The sequence below is a fragment of the Aedes aegypti genome, chromosome 1 (assembly GCF_002204515.2).
Source record: "Aedes aegypti strain LVP_AGWG chromosome 1, AaegL5.0 Primary Assembly, whole genome shotgun sequence".
Classification (NCBI taxonomy): Eukaryota; Metazoa; Arthropoda; class Insecta; order Diptera; family Culicidae; genus Aedes; species Aedes aegypti.
This window is the reverse complement of record NC_035107.1, coordinates 213,932,050-213,947,105: the sequence shown is the minus strand read 5'-3', so window position 1 is coordinate 213,947,105 and position 15,056 is coordinate 213,932,050. Positions and strand designations below refer to the sequence as shown.

General features: G+C 46.5%; 1 protein-coding gene across 1 annotated transcript in view; it reads right to left on the bottom strand.

Annotated features, from left to right (window-relative positions):
* Positions 1-2,809: 2,809 nt before the first annotated feature.
* Positions 2,810-15,056, bottom strand: part of LOC23687519 — a 278,211-nt gene continuing 265,964 nt past the window's right edge. Inside the window, exon 2 of the mRNA XM_021857513.1 lies at positions 2,810-4,226. Within this exon, the coding sequence (XP_021713205.1) occupies positions 3,214-4,226 (1,013 nt within the window). The 3' untranslated portion in view covers positions 2,810-3,213. The remainder of the gene's footprint in view (positions 4,227-15,056) is intronic.

The following is a 15,056-nucleotide window of genomic DNA, read 5'->3' as shown; positions in this document are numbered from 1 at the left end:
TGCCATTGGTGCTGGCACCACTCGCTATGCCGCTTGCATTGCACCTCCATCGCAGACTCGGAAATACTCAGAACGTACAAACTTCCACTGCGATCGCCCTTGGCAACAAATCCCCTCTCAGTCAACTGTGCCACCGACAACAAACTGCTTTTCAGCGTTGGCACGAAGAGAACGTCTTTCAGGGTGATTTCCGTAATGCCGCCACAACCACTCACATCGTTCAGCTTGCAGTCACCGGATCCAACAGACTTCACTGTAACCCCATTCGCCAGAACCACGTTCGGAGTGTTATCCTTCACGAACAGCGTGTAAAGCGATTTGCTGTTTGTCATGTGTCGACTAGCACCGCTATCGATCACCCAGCGGTTTTCCTGCTGCTCCTCACCGGCAAGAAAAAGAACTGCATTCGAATGCTCCTTGGTAGCCTGCTTCGCTTTCGGGTGGCTCTTCTGCTTCTCTTCACCGCTTTTATTCTGCTTCTCCTGGAGTAGACGACAGTTTCGACGCAGGTGCCCCTTCTTCTTACAGAAGAAACAAGTTTTCTCTGCAACACCAGCACCAGCATTGGTCCTCGCTTGGCTCTTCATCGCTTTCACATCGGATGATCCACTTCCGCGCTCCTTGCGCCGCTCGTATTCATCGAGTAGTTTGGATTTCACCAACTGTACCGTCAAATCGCCGTCAGGGCGACTTTCGAGCGCTGTCACTAATCCGGAGTAGGAATCAGGAAGGCTCCTGCAAACTGCAGAGCCGTTTCAGCAGCGAGACTCTCGAAGTGATGGTTACCTTGGAGGGAGGCACCGATACTACACACGAAATATAGAACAATGTTTGTTTGAACTGCAAGATAACTCCAGCTTGCCAACAACAATCAAGGCAGGCTTCGGGAAAATCGCTAGTTTTCTTTTGTTGTGTACGTTCGAACTTTCATAACAAACATGGAAAAAGGGCCACAGTTTTCTGTGCACTAAATATTCATTTTTATTGGAAAAAGTAAAACGATGCGTTTTTCAATGCTTTATATTCAATCCGATTGAAAGGTGCTCACGTGACATTACTTGCATTGTGTGCATGAATTGATTTTCATTCAATTTTTGTCACTTTTGATGAAATGCGAAAATGTGTTTTAATCAGTTACGCGCTTTTTCCATGTTAGTCCAATGTTTGAGATCTGGGATCACAGTGACAGTTCGTGACAGCGGAATCCCGGCTCACTATGACGTACAGAAATTTTGTATTGGTTTCTCCCTCCCAGATGGTTACCTTCTCGTGATAGTTCTGCAGCTGCTCCCAGAAATCACGCGCTCATGCTGCCGTCTTCACAAGGCTATACTGGTTGTCTTCGATGCACAACCCCATCGTAGCGTTCGCCTTCTTATCGTCCTTGGTCCACTGCGGCGTTTCCGGCTCCGGTTTCACGGTGTCGATGACGTACCATAGTTCCTCTCTGGTAAGCAACATTTCCATTCTAAATTTCCAGGTTTGCCAATTCTGGTTGTTTAGTTTGGCAAACCTGCTGATGGAATCCATGCTGCGCTGCACCAACACACTCACGACGACGCCGACGACGCAAACAAAACTCAAACTTTTCCCGACTGACCGAACCGAAAATCACTTTCGCGAACGACGAACTTTTCTCACGGAAAACTCACGATTCCTTCACAACTTCCACTGGGCCCATAACCTGTGGGTTTGACGGAACAGAATTCAGTGGATTACGCGACCGGTAGAAAGGAAATCGACGGGAAAATCTCGGAAAATAATCGGACCAAAATATGAACGCACGCGGTACTCTCGAATGGCGTTTTATTAGATAACAACAATCAAAGTATACATACTGAAAGGTATACCACACAATGTGGTTTATGCTCTGGTATGGCAGATGTCCTGCCCGGTGTAGAGGGATGACACGTTGTACTCCTAACAACGTAACGCAATATTTGTCACTTGTAGACCCCACCTCCTCAACGCAACGGGTTTGGGCCCATTCACAAATTTCATAACGCCATTGGGGGTGGGTGGGTGTTTTAACGTTGTTACGGTTCGTACAAAAACAGAAAAGTATCAATACGAAAAGCGTTACAAGGGGGTGGGTGGGTGTCCAAAATGGCCAATTTTAGCGTTATGAAATATTGTGTATTTCTTTCACTACTGGACTGCGAAGGCCGCACTCATAAGTGTAGAAGTGTGAGAATAAAAGTGCGGGATTGCATTGAATCCTGTTGGTGTATTCAGAGCACTTATTCTTTGATTTACGAAGAATAAGTCCCCCGAAAACACCTACCCGATTTGATGCAATTGCGCACTTTTATTAGCGTTTCCGCACGTGTAAAAACTTCTGCGATAGTCCAGTGGTAAAAGAAATGCGCAATATATGAACAAACACTTTTGCATGGAAAATTTAAATTTTCGTATAAACCGTAACACTTTCAGGTGCCCTGGAGGAAGTGGTAAACTAGGAAAATGTCCAGGATCATATCAATATGGATATGGTTCTTTAAGGGTATGCTTTCGGAAGCATTTCCAGAACCACTGGCTATTATGACCACTGACCACGAGGTGGCCCAGAGGAAGTGGTCAATTTCAAACATGTCCAAAACCATATCAATATGAATATGACTCGTAACGAGTAGGATCTTTGAGATCTTTTTGATCTTTCATGATCTTTTTTCGGGAGAAGTGTTGAACCAAAGACAAAATGCAATACCAAAAGTAGTACCCAATCTAAACCCGAGTGGGACGGACCTGGAGGAACGTGATTAGACCGAAGATTTCTTTGAATTCCTAATTATAATAGAAAGTCTCGAGATTACTCAGTATCTAATTTATTCACTTCTTCCGTAGAATTTGTTCCGTCTTCCATGGTATTGTGATACATGAATGTCTCACTTTTCTCATCCCTATACAGGAGAGGGAAATTATAACTCTGTTTAAAGATATTCTCTATTTCTCGGAAACCCTACTGGTCGAATTTGTCAAAAATTCAACATTGTTCGTTCGATTCAGAATCCTTAAGTATTACTAAATATTTTATTACATATATTAAATTAATAAACGATATCTTCCATCTACATATAATAATTCAATAGCTTTGACTAGTTTCGTGATTGTATGGATCTTTTCGGCGATTGCTCAGTTCACATCGTAAAATTTATAATACTCGGCTATTTACACGCGGTTCGCGGGTTGGAATGTCTCTCGCTCAGTATTGATCTACAGCTCCGTGGTGATCTCATCCTGCGGCCGGAAGCCCAGTTTGAAGAACTCATCCTGCAGCCAGAGCGAACTGTCGTTGATGCCCGATGTCGACAGGTACGATCGGACGTGATCGAATGTGTCCCCAAATGGGTTGCTAGAGTTGCCCCCGTCGGCCTGCGAACACGATGAACGTTCATCGAACTCGTGCAAGCTGATGAGCGAACCAAGGAAATGATTCTGCTGCTTGGAAGCCGACTCTGGCTGCAGTAGGTTCCGTTGATTTTTGGCACTGAGGCTAGGCGAAGCATCACTTTCGTTGACGGCCGTTGCACTTCCGCTGAATTTGGACTTGAAGGTGGAATGTTCGCTAGGGCCGAGGCGCGGATCCGATGCGGATGAAGGGATCGACGGTTGCTGAAGGAACTCGATCAACTGTGTCAGCTCAGGTTTGTAGCGATCGAGGACCTTCTCGGCCCATACGTAGAGCCGTTGCCAGTCGTGCGGGGGAGAACTGATCAATTCGATCGGTTTGTTGAGTAGGATTAGGATTTTGGCAAGATCTCGAACGACTGGATGGTAGGTGGCAGCACCGGAGCTGTCGCCGGCCAGGTGTAGCTTGCGAATCTGTCGCCTGGTGTCGTTGAGCATCTGGAGGAAGTATTCAGCTTGTGGGCGCAGCTCATCCAGCTGTTTGAGAAACTCTAGCCGATCGATGTTCTCATCGATGAAGGTTTCCCGGTACTTTTTCCGCTTTTGCTTGCGCCGGATGACGGCCATGGCAGCGATGATCAGAACAATGCACAGCACGGCACCGGCAGCGATTCCAACGACGGCTGCCAGAAACGAGCCGGAGAATCCCACCGGGTAGCACACGCGGCCCATGAACTCGGACGTGCTGGACCACTTGGCGACGTATCCACCGGGGCAGTCGCTCACGCAATCCCTGGTGTCCAGTTGGATCAGCTCGGCGCACTTGACGCAGCCACGCTCGTTGCAGCGGACACATGCCGGGTGCAGCAGGGAACAGTCTGTGGAGAAAAGAAAGAAGGTGGAATGTTGGGATTAGTTCGGTGTATGATCAGGGATTACCATGTGATGGGTGAAATATTGCTGATATCTATAGGACAATGCGGACCATGCTATTCGCGGATCATCTCATGTTCGAAGTAGGTTGCAATCCCTCTATCAGCAGCGAAGGTCACAAGTTACAGGTCATTGCTGTTGGTAACGGAATGAAGGTAGATCGAAAGAAGTTTTTTTTTTCTATCTTTTCTGGAGCTTTAGATTATGTGATTTAGCGCAGCTCTCCCAGACTGACATGCCGTACTCGATCACGGGACGAATGATTTGTTCGTAGACAACAAGCTTGTTCGAGACAGTGTTGACGTTCGGTTGATAAGGAGATACAGCATTCGCAGCATCGTGCTGCATCTCGTGACCGTTTTGTCAACTTGTTGGCGAAAAATCAGCTTGCTGTCCAAAGTCAAACCTAGGTAATCGGCCTCGTTAGACTATTACCGCTGTACCGTTTAGGGTGATTTTAACAAGACAGGGGAATTTGGAGTGGGGGAAGAGGACGACCTGGGTCTTCGCCACGTTGATACATATCTTCCAGCTGGTGAGGTATGCTGTCAAGACATCCAGGCCTCGTTGGAGTTTCACCGTGAGCGCTCTGATCACTCTTCCGCTGTAAACGATGGAGGTGTCATCTGCGAACAGCGCGCCGCCTCCTGGGAGTGCGGGCATATCGGAGGTGAACAGATTGCATAACAGGAGCCCGAGGATACTGCCCTGTGGAACGCCTGCGATAATGTCGTGCGCATCGGAAGTTACTCCATTTAACGAGACCCGGAATGGCCTCGCCGACAGATAGTTACTATTACTAGATAGGACTATTTTCACCAGGTAGCTGAGAAGATTATACTGTTGAAGCTTGCACACCAGGCCATCATGCCAGACGTTGTTGAAGGCTTATTCCACATCGAGCAGAGCCACGGCAGAGGTTTTGGACAAGGACTTGTTCCGTCTGAGAATGTTGGTAACTCGAGACAGTTGGTGCACGGTCGATCGACCGCGTCGGAGACTAAACTGTTCCTCGAGCAGGATGTTGTTTTGTTCAATAGAAGCAAGAAGTCGGCGATAAACTGCCCTTTCGAAAAGAGAAGGATCTTTGCCGTTGGTTTCCTGATGGGGAACACTTTAGCTCATTTCCAGGACGATGGGAAGTAGCTAAGCCTGAGACACTGGTAGAAGATCACCGCGAGGTGACCATGGAACTGGACACTCAAGTGTTTGAGTTCCAAGTTAATGATGGTATCGAAACTTTGTGACCTTCATATTTTTGGAGGATTTTAAATAGGTCGAGAGTTTGTCAACTGTGATCTCCAACTCCTCCGAGAAGTCGTTGGAAATCTGATGGAGGTTGTTTGCATGCTCATTAACAGCAGATTCATGCGGACTGATGATATTTTGTCCAAGATTGTATAAGCTGACGAAATGTCGACCTCTTTCGGCTGCCTTCTCAGCAGACATAATCAAGCAATCTACGGGGCCATTGTTATCTAGTGGAACCAACGGTGGGATGGACCTAGGCTGTTTCTAAAATTTTGGTTAGCTTCTCTGAGAACGGCTGAGCACAGTCTGGGAGGGCGCGGATCTTATTAGAACCATGTTGATTTCTGAGATCTAACATTCTGGCCTTGATAATTTTATTCATCCGATTGAAATCGGCTTTAAGGGCAGGAAGCCCAGTTTGCTGGTACTGCCTGCGGGTGGTATTACGAAGTTGGATCACATCGTTAGTATGGTTGCACATTGTTGCTCACATGACAGGTTACCGGCAGGTGCTGTTCTCTGGCCTGGGAGATCGCCTCTTCGATGGCCTGCAGCTGCCGATCAATATCATCAGATATCCCGGGTCGCACATCGTAGTCGACGTGGGTGTCGACACACTGTCGGAAGTGGTCCCAGTTCACACGATGATAGTTGCGCAAGACGTGAGATGTCGGTTGACCGAGGACACAACTTCGGCCATCACCGGATAGTGGTCCGAGCTGAGCTACTGGTAGACAACCGGTTGGAAGATGCTTACCATGTTAGTGATGAACAGGTCGAAGATGGCATGGGCCCCGGATCTGCTCAACCGAATGGGAGCGTCCGGGCCTAAGATGTTGAAGTCACCTTCCTTCAAGCCTTGCTGCAGGATGACTCCGTTTCGGTTTCTTCGGGGGCTCCCCCAGGCTTCGTGCTTCGCGTTGAGGTCGCTAGCGATGCCGAGTTAGCTTGGTGATGTCCTGCCGTAGGGCCGTTGCCGATCCGTCGTTGTGATTCGCTTGCGTTGAGTAGTATGCAGCGATGATGGAGATCGGACCGTCAGAAGCTTGCACTTCTACTCCTAAGGCCTCGATGAGTTTGAGCTGCAGGCTCGGCAGCAGGCGACAGTTGATGTTGTGGTGCAAAGCGATTAAGACTTCACCTCCTTCAGAGCCGGTCCAATCTAGCCGCACAAGTCGATGGTTGGGAATGGAGACGCTCAACTCAGGCTTGAGGTGCGTCTCCGTGATGATGACAACGTCGATGCTTTTCTCTTCGAGAAAGTCAACGTACTCGATGGCTTTGTTCCGAAGGGAGCAAGCTTTCCAGTTTGCGATCCTGGTGATGGCCTCACGGGCCACATTTGGAGAAGAAAGATAATACCACCGAGTTGGTGGCGTTGATCTGTTGAACGGCAGGCGCGCAGCCGTTAGAACAAGTTCTTGGTGTACTTGGTGCACGAGTTCACTAATTTGACGTTTGAGCGGTGCCGAATTCACTGGTTTCCATGGTCACATAAATAACACGGCACCGCTAAAACGTCAAATAATGAACTCGTGCATTGGTCCATAGAAACCGCAGTGAATTCGGCACCGGTCAAACGTCAAATTAGTGAACTCATTCATCGGTCCATGGCGAGTGGAGGGGTACTCGCTTTGTTGCTTCGTCGCTCCGTTCGCTACACGCACGCGATTGGTAATTGCTTTCGCGCTATTTTCGTTTGCGTGATTTGTCGCTGTCTGAACGTTTCGTCCGTTTTGGAGTTCGATTAGTGAATGGCCTACGCTCAGAATTACCATCGTTTTTATACTTCACAATATGGTGAAAAGAGCTCCACCCATCCATCGTTATGACTAATTTATTTCTTTCGGAACTAAACTATGTTTACGAGGTGGAGTCACGAGGCGGAAAATCATATGGAGAAGACAGTAATGTTTGTACAATTTCTAAGCGTGATATTATAAAAAAAAACTTTATTAATTTTTTATTCAACAAGAGCTTTTCCCTGCAATCCGTAGTTTTAAGTTCTTCCGGATATGCTACCTTACATTTCTCAGATCTCATGGATTTCAGGACCTTTCTAGGCCCTCATATTGACTTGGATCATAACCTTGTTGTAGCTGAAACTCGTCTTCGGTTATCCAGCGTCACGATGTCCTTATGATAACCGAACGATGCGCTTCAATTCCAATGCTGCCAGTAGCTAGACGAGTAGATGGGAAGAATCAACGATTCTTGAGATGCCAAAAGCTTCAGGGACCCTATCCACGAAGCTGCAATCACAACGGCAGGGGATGTGATTGGCACTGATCAACGACGAAGAAGAACCGACTAGTTCGATGAAGAGTGCCAGAGAATGACAGACGTGAAGAATGCTAATCATAATCACAAAACGACCACGTTCTGATTGATGGACGGCACTTCTCCGACATTATCGACGTCAGGACAACATCGACTCTGACCTCTATCTGGTGATGGTTAAACTGCACCCAAAACTATTCGTCGTTAACAACGTACGGTACCGTCGGCCGCTCTGGTGTGAGCTAGAGCGGCTTAATTTACCTCACAGGTCCGAGGGAAAGGGTTTTCTCCGTAATTGTGGGACAACCGTGTAGCCGGTTCTCAACCGGGAAATTATTCTTTGGTCCTTCATTGACCTCAGGTCTATCCATGAATCAGTGTTACGTTTGATTTTTCGCAGGTAGGCTCCTCGTAAGTTTGCCCACTCTGTCTGCCATGTCTGGTGTATGATTGATTTCACCCACCGTCGAATATCGGCAAGGAGTGCTGTAACGAGGGCCGGATCTTACTATGAACTATGCGGTTGTACGCCGCTATGACCCATATTATGATGACGTTGTACGGAGCCTTCTATATTATCCCCTGGATCCACGGGTGACGAGGGGCTTCGGATTGGAGCGATGTGAAGCAGCTCACTGAGTCGGTAATGATGACAATCGGGCTAGTAGCAGGTGAAGTGACGGCATATAAAATAGCAGCTGCTTCGGCGGAGACCACTGTCCAGATAGGCTGAGGCTGGTGCTGGTATCGCACCCGTTATACCTATTCAAACACCTCGTACGGAAAGGGATCCATCAATGTGTTGTCGCTGGTGTGCTTAGCAGTCTTTCCGTAGAATCTCGGCGACGGTTTTTCGCAACTGAATGGATGAGTCTCCTGTCCTAAAGCTTGGTGCAAGTTGGTGGCGTTCTCTAGTAGGTTGTCTGCTTCGTACAGTTTAAGAAGCTGACATAGTCGACGGAGGAAGCCCACTTGGCTACTCTGGTAACGTCAGCATGGGCTTTCCTTCGTGTAGCCGCGATTATAAGTCCAGATACTACAATTACGATGTCGTCCGCGTAAACAAATATTTTGACGCCATTTGGAAGGTCTTCTTGGAAGACGCCGCTCTTCTTTATCAGGAACAAAATCACCGATATGACGGATTCTTGCGGAATGCCGGTTCTATCTCTGAATGAATCGGATTTGGCGTTTCCGGATTTTTGGATAACCAACATCGTCTGGGCCTGTGGATTTCCCACTACTGCGACTCAAAGCATACTCCAACTCCCTAAATGAGATACGTTGATTAATGGCAAGCTGCACATTATCCTCGGGTACAGTGAAACTGTTTATGTCGTTGGTAGTCGCACCCGGTTTGGCAGACGAAGACCGGGTCATAGGTCCCAGAGGCTGCGAGTTTGGCAAAATATTTTCCCAGGCCGTCAGCAATGATTTCTGGATCCGCAGTGCTGTTCCCATCAATAATGACGACTCTTTTTCTTGGCTCACCGCCGAGTGAGCGATTCAGCTGTTGGAGTGTGACCCGGTTTACTTCTTGAAGAGCCAGGATCTAAGGGGTGTCGCTGCTTGTGAGGTTCTCGGAAGATTTGCCCACTAAATGCAGGGATGTTCCGACGGCAGGAAAAAAGGGCGTTGCAAGGGCGATAATTGGTGGGTTGGGTTGCTGGGACTAAGAGCTTGGATGCTTCACTTTCCGCGTTGTCCTTTGGGGTAGAGCCCGGTGCGTTCCGAGAGCTTGCAGGCCTTGACGTCGTCTTGAATGGTCCCTGGTGGAGAGAGCATCAGAAGAGCTTACGACGGTGTGGGTCTTTCCAACCGGGTTGGAGTTCCCGGGTGCCCAAGTACAGTGGAAGATGCTATCAACGATACAGCTGAGAGCAACGTCGGGTACGTGGGCCGGAGTCGACGGAACGATTGGTTCGACAAGGAATGTAGGCAGATTCTGGAGAAGGCGAATGCAGCGCGGGCGGTCATGTTGAAGCAAAAGACCCGACAGAACGTGGATTGTTATAGACGGAAACGGCAACATCAGACCCGCCTCTTTCGGGAAAAAAACGCTGCCTGGAGGAGACGGAGTGCGAGGAGATGGAACAGCTGAGCTGTGGTCTCAAGAAACACGAAAGTTCTATCAGAAGCTCAACGCATCCCGTAACGGCTTTGTGCCACGAGCCAAGATGTGCTGGTAAAAGGTTGGGAGCATCTTGACGGACGAACGTGAGGTAATCAAAAGGAAGAAACAGCACTTCGATGAACATCTAATTAGCGCTGAGAGCACTGGCAATGAAGGACGGGACAACGGAGGAAATGCCTTCATCAGTACTGCGGGCGATGGAAACCTACCAGCCCCCACTTTGAGGGAGGTTAAGGATGCCATTCACCAGCTCAAGAACAATAAACTGCTGGTAAGGATGGTATCGGAGCTGAACTCATAAAGATGGGCCCGGAGAGGCTGGCCATTTGTCTGCATCGGCTGATAGGCACAATCTGGGAAACAGAACAGCTACCGGAGGAGTCGAAGGAAGGGGTCATATGTCCCATCTACAAGAAAGGCGGCAAGTTCGGTTGTGTGAACTTCCAAGCGATCACCATTCTAAATGCGGCCTACAAAATATTATCCCAGATCATCTTCCGTCGTCTGTCACCTATAGTAAACGAGATCGAGGGAAGTTATGAAGCCGGCTTCGTTGACAGCCGATCGACAACGAACCAGATCTTTGCTGGTACGACAAATCCTTCAAAAATGTCCCAACGCATCACCTTTTCATTTGATTTCAAGGCGGTATACGATAGTATCGACTGCGTAGAGCTATGGAAAATCATGGACAAGAAAAGCTTTCCCGGGAAGCTCACGAGACTGATAAGAACGACGATGGAAGGTGTGCAATATTGTGTGAAGGTTTCAGGCGAACATTCCAGTTCGTTTGGATCCCACCGGGGATTACGACAAGGTGATGGACTTTCGTGCCTGTTGTTCAATATTGCGCTAGAAGGTGTTATGCGGAGAGCCGGGTTCAACAGCCGGGGTACGATTTTTACGAGATCCAGTCAATTTGTTTGCTTCGCAGATGATATGGACATTGTCGGCCGAAGATTTGAAAAGGTGGCAGACCTGTACACCTGCTTGAAACGCGAGGCAGCAAAAGTTGGACTGGTTGTTAATGCGACCAAGACAAAGAACATAGCTGGTGGGATCGAGCGCGACAGGGCTCGCCTAGGTAGCAGTGCTACGATAGACGGGGATACGTTCGAGGTGGTCGACGAGTTCGTCTACCTTGGACCCTTGCTGACGGCTGACAATACGCCTCCAATCGCAAAACGCAACATACTGTTAGCCATCTATACTTTGGTAGCGCAACTAGCCAGTGGATGAGAGATTTGATTTTTCACACATTCATCACATGCCTCTGTGGGGGGAAATGTTTTATTTGCTTGATAAAAGGCGGTCAACAGTGAAACGGTTAAGTTGAAAAGGTATCAATATACAAGCTCTATGTTCTACATTCGTTTGTTTCTTATATTATTCCACTACTTTCATAAAAAATAGGCTGGTAGGAGCACTAGATTGAGGTTGGAAAACTAGGATATGTGAGGTTAGTTTCATTGTAACTTTCGCCTGAGCAATTTTTGCCCTTGAATAAAACACGTTTTGGAACATTCTCCGCTGCCTCTAAAAATACCATTGGGTAGAGAAATGAATTCTCTACCATTATATCTCATTCATTTTCATACATTATTTCACTTAAGCGGTAAAAATAAACATTTTGTTCCGAATGATTTGAAACCATGAATGGGTTTGACATTGCTCTCAAGAACCATAATCATGACGACAGCAGCACACTCCGGCGAACGAATTGTCGTTTTGGGAGCGAATAACGTTAGCCGTGAAATTCGGCATCATTAGTGGAAGTCGGGCCTACTATGGCCTCCACAAGAAGCTGCGGTCAAAAAAGATACCGCACCAAACGTGCCATGACAAGACACTCATAGACCGCTAGTCCTCTACAGGCATGAAATTTGGACGATACTTGTGGAGGACCTGCAAGCATTTGGAGTCTTCGAACGTCGTGTGCTTAGGACGATCTTTGACACTGTGCAGGAAAACGGCGTGTTGCGGCCAACCCGGGAACATCATGACAGCTGCAGTGCAACGTCAGTGTACCGAAAAATGGTCCGTGGTACTGTCAAACTCAATGAAATCACGGAGTGTGCTCCAAACAGGGCGTAAACTAGAATTATGCTTGATGGACATAAAAAAGTTTTACAATTTTTGTTTGGCATTTGTAATATAATTATAAATGAGTGATTACCAAATTGAGATTCTCTGAAAGGATTTGTACGGCCATCGGGAAGATTTTGTATGGCCCACGAGCGAGTTTTGAATAGTGGTGTGATGTGGTCCGCATGCTGTAAGTTGCTTATAGTAACCGATCCTTTGTTTACGAAGTTATTTATTGACCACTTGGCAACTCAAAGCAAGACAAATTTGTTAGGGATCGTTCAAATATTACGTGACACAACTGGGGGAGGGAAAGGGTCTTTTGTAGTGTTACGGTCCATACAATAAATTGAAAGTTTCCATAAAAAATCTGTTACTTCAGGGAGGGAGGGGGTTTAAATTGGCAAATTTCTTCTTTACGCAAAATTTGAATCATCCCTTAAATATTTACGATGATCAATAATTTATGGGAAATTGACTGTAGTTATAAGCTTGAAATCATTCTGAGATCATATCTAGCTTTTGACTCGCAGTACATTTTTTTTGCCGATTTGAACACTTTTTTTTCTCATAGTCACCCCCAGATGTCTATGTTTCAATCAGATAAGTTTATTGGATCCAGCTTTTTACGAGCGCTAATATCACCAAAAATTAGCCCACTTTTATAAAAAAAGAGATCTAGTGATCTGACGTTTCACATGGGTCGCTTGATATGGACTTATCCACCAGTGCACTAAATTTACTCAGTCCAAGAATTTTGACACTTGGGGAGCATTGAAAAGCGTGACCCGCTAAAGTGTCAAAATTCTTGGACCGAGTGAATTTATCACACCGGTGAACAAGTCAATTGACGGGACTCAAGCCAAACGTCAATATGTCGGATCCCCACCAGAAAGTAAGCTAACTTTTGGCGGCCATTACCGCTTTTGCACAACTGGGTAATTCATCCAATGGATTTATCCACAGTCTTCTTTTCTTGTTGATTTTTTTCCAATCTAAATCTAAATATTACATAAAATGACATCCGCACCAACAAGAATGTTCACCGGATGAACAATGCGTGGATAAATGTGCAACGAAATCGTTTTTTTTTTCTGTATTCATACATATTTTTACATTTTTCTGTATGCAGTAAAGGTTTTCTTCTCGCTGGAAGTTGCAGCATGGCGTCATCGTATATAAGTTCATAGGCTTATTTAAATGGCTGAAGCAGAAATCGCACCCACACCCCATGACACGATGCGCTTAAATGCCTGACGACACTAACCGCGCGGCCGCAAGTCCCACAATATTTCTCGTGAGGGCATAAAAGCGATCCAAAAATCAGTTAGCCTGTATTGTGAGTAATTTCTAATGGATTACTTTCCCGCAAAACAAAGCACTAACAGGTCATTTAATCTTTTCACCAAACGAATTGGTGCGCTCTGAAGTTCATTTGGTGCTTAAACTTGGTGATTTTATTAAATTTATTTTCATTGGAAAACGAAAATATCAGACTCGCCCTTATTTCATTTCATTCCATTCGTTGTTTTGCATCCGTCAACAACGAAACAAAATTCCGATCTGCCATAGTGAAAAATCGTGCCGGCAGCGGTGGATGGCCCCATTGTTTACGTTGCAAGTAGGTACGTGAAAATTGCGTTATCTGTCACTTCGCGGGGGGGTTGGTTGCGGCGAAGGATGAACTACGAGCTCGCCCAACGCTATGGCGAACCCAGTCTCCAGAAGGTGGCACCTGGAAGGATACGATGGGCAGGGCATGTTGCAAGAATGCCGAACAGCAACCCTGCAAAGATGGTATTAGCTTTGGATCCGGTTGGCACAAGAAGGCGTGGAGCGCAGCGAGCTAGGTGGGCGGATCAAGTGCGCATCGATTTGGCGAGTATGGGGCAGAACCGAAGATGGAGAGATGCGGCCACGAACCGAGTATTGTGTCGTGAAATTGCTGATTCAGTGTTATCATAGCATTTAATGACAAAATATATAATAAATTGTATTTGGTTGTACACCTAAATGTCAAACATATCCCAACGACCATTAATTGAGAATCAATATCGCTCAAGAAGCGTAAACTACTTGATTTATGACTTCAAGTCTCATTAATCAAACATTCCACATAGCGGATAATACGACCAGCTCATCGATGACATTTCTCGATTATTTACGCTTACGCATTTTACCGGTACGTAAGCGCACGTCTAACTCTTTTACCAAGTGCCTAAGAAGAACACCTCTGCAGAAAAGCCATTCGTCTCATAACTCACCGGGTAGCCATAAAACAGCATTATTTACTACTTCACCGCACATCAACTTGTGCGACGTTGCGGTTCCCTTGGTAACCCCCTTGGCTTCTACGATCCGAATGGGAAACCTTACCACTGCCCTCTGGTTGGTGGCGCTCAAAGAAAAACGAAAGTGCGGTCACAGCAGTCGTTGAAATTAGATTTGATCTGTTCCGGGATGAAACCCTTCCACCGGGATAGAACGCGGCTCTTTGCAAGGGTTTGTTACCATTTCGCTTTGAAGATCCGTCTCGTCAGATAAGTCGGAGGCCTGAGGGCGGCTCAGTATCATGACATTAACGAAATTTATGTAATCCTGTGGTTTTGAGCCAGTCAATTGGTCCGACATAACATTCCAAGATGAACAACCTGAACAATGGAGCGAATCGGAGCTAACCTGATGGTGCACCATGAGAGGCCATGTAAAACGAGCAATCAAGATCTCTTCTTGGAAATTGGTCGTGATCTACTAGCCTGTAGCACAGACAAAGAGATGCAATACTTTCTTTCAATACCCATCACCCACTTCAAACAATCTTCTTTATTTGAATGGTAAATAGGGCGAATTGTTCAAATATATAACAGTCAATAATATATAGCAGTTATTACTGGAACTTATTTGAAACCTGGACCCAAACTCAAAAGAGATACAAACTTTTTCGTTTATCTTAATGATCGACTGGATGGAGCATGTGAGGGAGTTGTAATCATCATTTATAGGCGTATAAAAAAATTTTTTGGTT